Source organism: Triticum aestivum, chromosome 3D (genome assembly GCF_018294505.1).
Source record: "Triticum aestivum cultivar Chinese Spring chromosome 3D, IWGSC CS RefSeq v2.1, whole genome shotgun sequence".
Taxonomy (NCBI): Eukaryota; Viridiplantae; Streptophyta; class Magnoliopsida; order Poales; family Poaceae; genus Triticum; species Triticum aestivum.
In genome coordinates this window covers 581,107,814-581,113,533 of record NC_057802.1, presented here as the reverse complement: position 1 = coordinate 581,113,533, position 5,720 = coordinate 581,107,814, and the positions used below count along the sequence as shown (strand labels likewise).

General features: G+C 49.0%; 1 protein-coding gene across 1 annotated transcript; it reads right to left on the bottom strand.

Moving 5' to 3' along the window:
• Positions 1-294: 294 nt before the first annotated feature.
• LOC123075613 (amino-acid permease BAT1 homolog) lies at positions 295-4,170 on the bottom strand. The gene is made up of 6 exons (XM_044498174.1): positions 3,662-4,170; positions 3,091-3,310; positions 1,552-1,733; positions 1,162-1,451; positions 928-1,057; positions 295-835 (listed from the first exon to the last, which is right to left on the bottom strand). The coding sequence occupies exons 1-6, from the start codon at positions 4,034-4,036 to the stop codon at positions 485-487; spliced, it is 1,548 nt and encodes a 515-aa protein (XP_044354109.1). The 5' UTR covers positions 4,037-4,170; the 3' UTR covers positions 295-484.
• Positions 4,171-5,720: the final 1,550 nt, after the last annotated feature.

Genomic DNA, 5,720 nt, shown 5'->3' with positions numbered 1-5,720 from the left:
GCGACCAGACTAAGTGTTCTCCGTTTCTCCCCTATCAATTGTAAGGGTAGGGAGGAGAATATATTATAGTCCTGTCTTTACCCCTACATCACAGCCTTTACAACGATAGTAATATGATCCATGGCCATACAAGGCAGAAATGTTGAGTGAGGCATCTTCATAATATTCATGGACGATATTAAATCAAACATTCAAAAGAGGATTTCATATCTCTATAACATTCAACACCTATAAATACTAGGGTTCATCGGTTCATCCATATTCCCAAGAACTAGGGGACTACGTACCCACATATGGAGATAGCAAGCATCATATATATGAACGATGGTGATAAACATGAATGATAGATTGAAGTAATACAGATAGGAATCACTACTGCAGAAAGGTCCTAGGACGACGCATGTATAGGAGACCATTGTACTGCACCTTTTTAATCAACAATCCAGCTTTCATGTGTACAACTAATATTACACTATGCAAAGTTCTAGACTGTTTCAACGTTTATGATGGGTCCTTGGAACCAGAACCGTGCATGGAGCACCCAGGCCCCGATGCTGAGCAGCAACACACCCCCAACGGCCACTGGTGTGTAGTTGAAGTCGTCCTTTGCCACCGGGTACGCCACCGGCAAAGAGAAGAGCACGGTGACAAAGGCCACCCAGAGGACCGCCGCCCATCCGACGGCGAGCCCGTACTGGCCGAGGTGAAACGGCCCCGGTATGAACGACTTTCGGGCTGTCGTCACCCGGAAGAAGATGGGCAGCACGTAGGAGATGTACAACCCTATGGTCGCGATGGATGCCATCGCCTGGAATGCCACCTGGCTCCCCAACGACTGCACGTATGCACATGTCAGAAAATGAGGCACACCAAGCTATGTATGCTTGGAGATGATGCATGGGAGAAGATATGTGTGTAGTCACGTACCGTGAGGGCCATGGCAAATGCCACGGCGACGGAAAGCCAGACCATGTTCAGCGGCACCTCGTGCCTGCTCACCCGGTGCCACACATTCGAGTACGGCATCGCCCCGTCCCGGGAGAAGGCGTAGCCCATTCTGTGTCACAGGAGTTGAGAGGCGTCATCATCTTAAGAAACTAAAACCAACTTGTATATAGAATTAGTACCATCAAGCATCAACTATGATCCGGTGACGAATACCTCGAGTTGCTGGTGATGGACCCGATGCCGCAGAGGAACATGGCAACGGCGATGACCCCGAGGCAGGCCACCGCTCCGATGCCGCTGCCGTACCTCACGCGAAAGGTGGTGTAGAGAGCCTGGGCGATGGCGTTGCCGCCGGCGTCGTTGTCGGGGCTCAGCAGGTACGGTATGTCTGTCACCACCGACGTGAGGGCCACCAGGTAGATCCACCCGAAGATGGACGAGAGAGCCACCGCGCTGATGATACCGATCGGCCCGCTTTTGTCTGCGCCCTTCGTTTCTTCGGTCTGCACATGTGTACAAAGTGCAGACAAGGACATATAGCATCAGGTCACCATATGTGTGTAGATCAAGTGATCAACCAAATGGAACATCATCATCATCTACCATATGTGCAGATGCGTCGTAACCGAGAACGGAGTACTGGCTCATCAGCAACCCCACCGCCATAATATAAGCCTTGTTGTGGATCCCCATGCCGTTGTCCGTGTTGAAGTGCGTGAAGATGAACTCGACGCTCGCCCTCTCCTTGGCAACTGCCGGGATCAGGATCACCAGCACTAAGATACCTACAATTTTCCCAAAGTTTAGGCAATTTCTTTTCCAGCTCCCAAGTTTTTTTTTGAGGTGTAGCTCCCAAGTTAAGAGACAACAAACGAAGTCAATGGAATAATTTTTTGACCGTAGAATGTCATGCCATAGCATTTCCTTGTTTCTTCGGAGACCAAACTGTTAGAAATAATGGGCCTAGCTCATGTAGAATATTTGAAATCTCAAACTTGGCCCGATGTATAAATGGTAAGTGGTGGTTCTAAAGTTTAGTATCACCCTGTGCAAGACTTCTTTATATATTGGGTTCTCTACACCACATTTAGATGTGCGAAGGAGCGAAATAGAAAACCACATGCGCGCGCTCGCTCGTTTGGCACGGGCCAGGGCGCCGCGCGTAAATGCGACATACGCGTGGATGGTTTGCCGAAATCCGGTTTGTTGCCTTCCAGGGGAGCAACTTCCTTTTGCATACAACATAAAAACGAAGTCAGTATTACATCGTGATCGCGACACGATACCACCTTTGGTCCTATTATATATACTACTACCGGCCGCGGCCAAAATAGACATCGAAAACACCTGAGGTTTTGCCTCATCTCACAACTTGCGCCGCCATCTTGTGATCCTGTACCGTGAGAGGACCAACCAGGTTTTTGGGAAGCGCTTTGCGTGATTGCTCAAATTCTTCATCATGGGCCGTCTTTCTTCCAAGTCTGGCGGCGCCACACATCATTGTCTACAAATGCCATCAGCAACAGATCACCGCCAACATCGTCATCAACAACGACGCTCCTCCAGCAGCTCACGAACAGTACGTCCATCGTGATGTGTTCATGTTTCTATTTGCAGTTGTTGTTACATGTGTGATGTTACTGTGCATGTTTTCATGTTCATCTAGTATGCTAGATTTTTGCATGCTGTTTACTGTTCTAGTCATGAATTATTTACTGAATTAATCATAAATTTGAATAATATTCCAACAGAAACCCTATTAGAGACCAATTCCCCGACATCAACAAAGTTACACTTTTCCCTAGTTTTTCTCCTTGTTTCTAAATTTTCTTGTATTCTACCGTTTTCTTCTAAATTTTGTGATATTTTATCTATTTTCTGACTACGTCATGAACGCAAAGTCACCACCATGGCATCAGTAATACCTCTAATGTCAAAACCAAAATCTTGAGTTCTGCGACCAAGTCTACAATTGACAATAGTCCAAGTACTACTGAACCAAAACTGGAGGTACTATAAAAGAAGATGCGAATTTCTGACATAGATTGTACCAGTATTTTCTAGAGCATGGGTAGAATTAACCATGTCGGAACAAATACATGCATCGAGACAAAAGAAGGATCAAAGTCAAGATAAATGTACCGGCGACGTTCCAGAAGGCGCCGAGCTTGCCGAACCAGGAGAGCCAGCGGATGGGGAGGCTGTTGATGAGGCCATGCAGGACGAGGATGATGCCGTAGATGGCCAGCACGACGTACTTGGAGGCCAGGTAGCCGCCGCCGTTGGCCCCGCCGGTGCCGAGCAGGACGATCACCTGGATGAGCTGCGCCAGCGAGAAGTCCACGCTCGTTGTGCCCGCCCACTGCATGATCGAGACGGTCAAGTGGTCAACACAGGAGGCTAGACCGTGTCAGCAACGCTGCCAATAGTTTACAAGAAATATACTACTTGTACTACTTTTTTTTTTCAAGAATGAGTTCACTACATCAGCCGGCCGGCCGTTGCGTTGAGTCATTATGGACACGACTCCACATGCCGCAGGGCTGCTAACTAAGAGAGTAAGTTGACTACTACTACTAGAATATTTGTATGGCAGATTCATCTTATTTTCTTATATGAAAGATTTGATAAACTCCTGTGGCAATGGCACTAGTAGCTGCTGCTGCCAAAAATAGTCTAACACTGAAAGGATCTGATGAAATTGGAGCAGTACCTGTCCCACGATGTTGAACCAGCCGGTGACCCATGAGGCGAGAGGCGCCCACTCCTTGCCGGCGAGCTTGGCGCTCCAGTAGTAGAGCCCGCCGGAGGTCGGGTACGCGGAGCAGATCTCCGCCATGGACAGCGCCACGCAGCCGTTGAACACCGTCACCACCAGCCACCCCAGCGTCATGGACGCCGGCCCGCCGTACCTCAGCCCCGTGTTGTACGTGGCCGTGACGCCCATGAGCACGGAGATGATGGAGAAGGAGAAGGCGAAGTTGGAGACCGCGCTGAGCCCGCGCTTCAGCTCCTGCTTGTACCCCAGCTGGTGCAGCCGCGCTCGGTCCGCGTCCGCCGTCTCCGCGGCGCTCCGTCGCGGCGCCATCGTCGGCCGATGAGATCTCTTCCGCCGAGTTCCTCTTGGTAGCCTGGTATTGGATGGTGCTTGAGCTTGCTAGAAATGGTGTATGGTTGGTGACAGAGAGGGAGGGAGTCAAGGGAGGGAGTGGAGTGGAAAGGATCCACGATCTGCGCCGTGCCGGCATCGGAGCAATCATGCACGATTTGTTATACTTCTCCATGTTCCCGTCCGATCCTCTGATTCGTCCTACGTGTTTGACCAAAGGGGGAAAGCTAAAGTGATGTTTTGTGTGTAGCGCGGTTCAACGTACTACCATTTTCTTCTTCTTTTGCTTCAAAGAAGGAAGATGCATGTAATCCACGTCACATGGCAATATTGGACTGGTCGTCGTGCGTGGAATTGTTCATGCTTTGGACGCAGCGCGAGTTAAGTGGATCTACAGTAGTAGGCTAGTAGCGTGGTGGATCGGTGCAATTGGGTCATAGAATTCTTTTGGGCCACCAAACTAGCTTGACTTCAATACAGTGCAAAATATGGCAGATCTGCGTATTATATTATGCTAACATGGCGTGTTATGTTTACATAAGCTTCATGTGCAGTTGAACTCGCAAGACACAAAATTCTGCTACATATCAACATGTATGTTTTTTTCTTTCAAAAAGGAGGTTAAACCCCCGGCCTCTGCATCATTGTGATGCAGAGTGAATAGCAAAAAACTACCACATTACGGGCTATCGTTCCGAAAAACTACCGTTTTTTTTTAATTTTTCAAAAAACTACCACAAAAGTGGCTGTCTGTTCCAAAAAACCCAAGTGGCCGAACGGTTAAGTTTTAACTGGGGTTATGACATGTGGGGCCCGCCCGTCAGGGTTTTGTCGGCCACAGTGCTCACGGCGCGCGGGTGACGGCCGTTAGGGCGCACGGGCCGTCCCGACCAGGTAAAAACGGATCCGGCCCTCACTCTGTCTCCCTCGCGCTCACTCACTCTCACTCTCCCCCCTCGCTCTGTTTCCCCTGGCCGAGCTCTCCATCGTCGCCGACCACCTCAGTTCCTCGTCGCCGGCCAGGATGCCTTCTTGGAATGATGGGGATGAGAGCTCCGACGACAGCATGGGGGGCAACCTGATGGACATGGAGTACTTTGTAAGCCTCATCCTCCTCCTCTCTGTCATTATCTAGGGTTAGGGTTGAATCGATTTGGGAATGATGGTTGATGAGCTGCATATTTGTATGGATGGATTCGTTTAGTTTGGTTATCTATTAGTTTTGATCTAGGGTATGGATGGCACTGTGATGTCTGATCTGACCTTGAGCAAGGCAAAGCTTGACTCAAGTTGAACTAGTTGATGCATTGGTTCTGATATACCTTTTACTGCATGTAGGACACACCTGACACCATCCCAGAGCCACTCTGGTGTGGTGCTCCCATGGAGGAAGTTGCCAAGTGTACTCTGCACGATATGAAGCCTAGGAAGTGTGTTGCTTTTGAAGGTGCTAACACTGGGAGGAGGTTCTATGGATGCCCTGTTCAGGTGAGTAATTGAGTATGCTGGGTGGATTTAGTTATGCCTAGTGGATTCAGTTAATGTCTAGATTCAGTTATGCCTAGTGGATTCAGTTATGCCTAGTGGATTCAGTTATGCCGAGTGGTTACTGAATTTGTACATTAACTCTGTTTGAACTGAATTTAGTACTGAATTTATGGTT

Coding starts and splice junctions, on each gene's coding strand:
- LOC123075613 (XM_044498174.1), bottom strand. CDS start 4,036: ATGGCGCCGCGACGGAGCGCCGCGGAGACGGCGGACGCGGACCGAGCG. Junction 1,452..1,551: donor ACGACGCATCTGCACATATG/GTAGATGATGAT, acceptor ACACATGTGCAG/ACCGAAGAAACGAAGGGCGC. Junction 836..927: donor CATTTGCCATGGCCCTCACG/GTACGTGACTAC, acceptor GCATACGTGCAG/TCGTTGGGGAGCCAGGTGGC.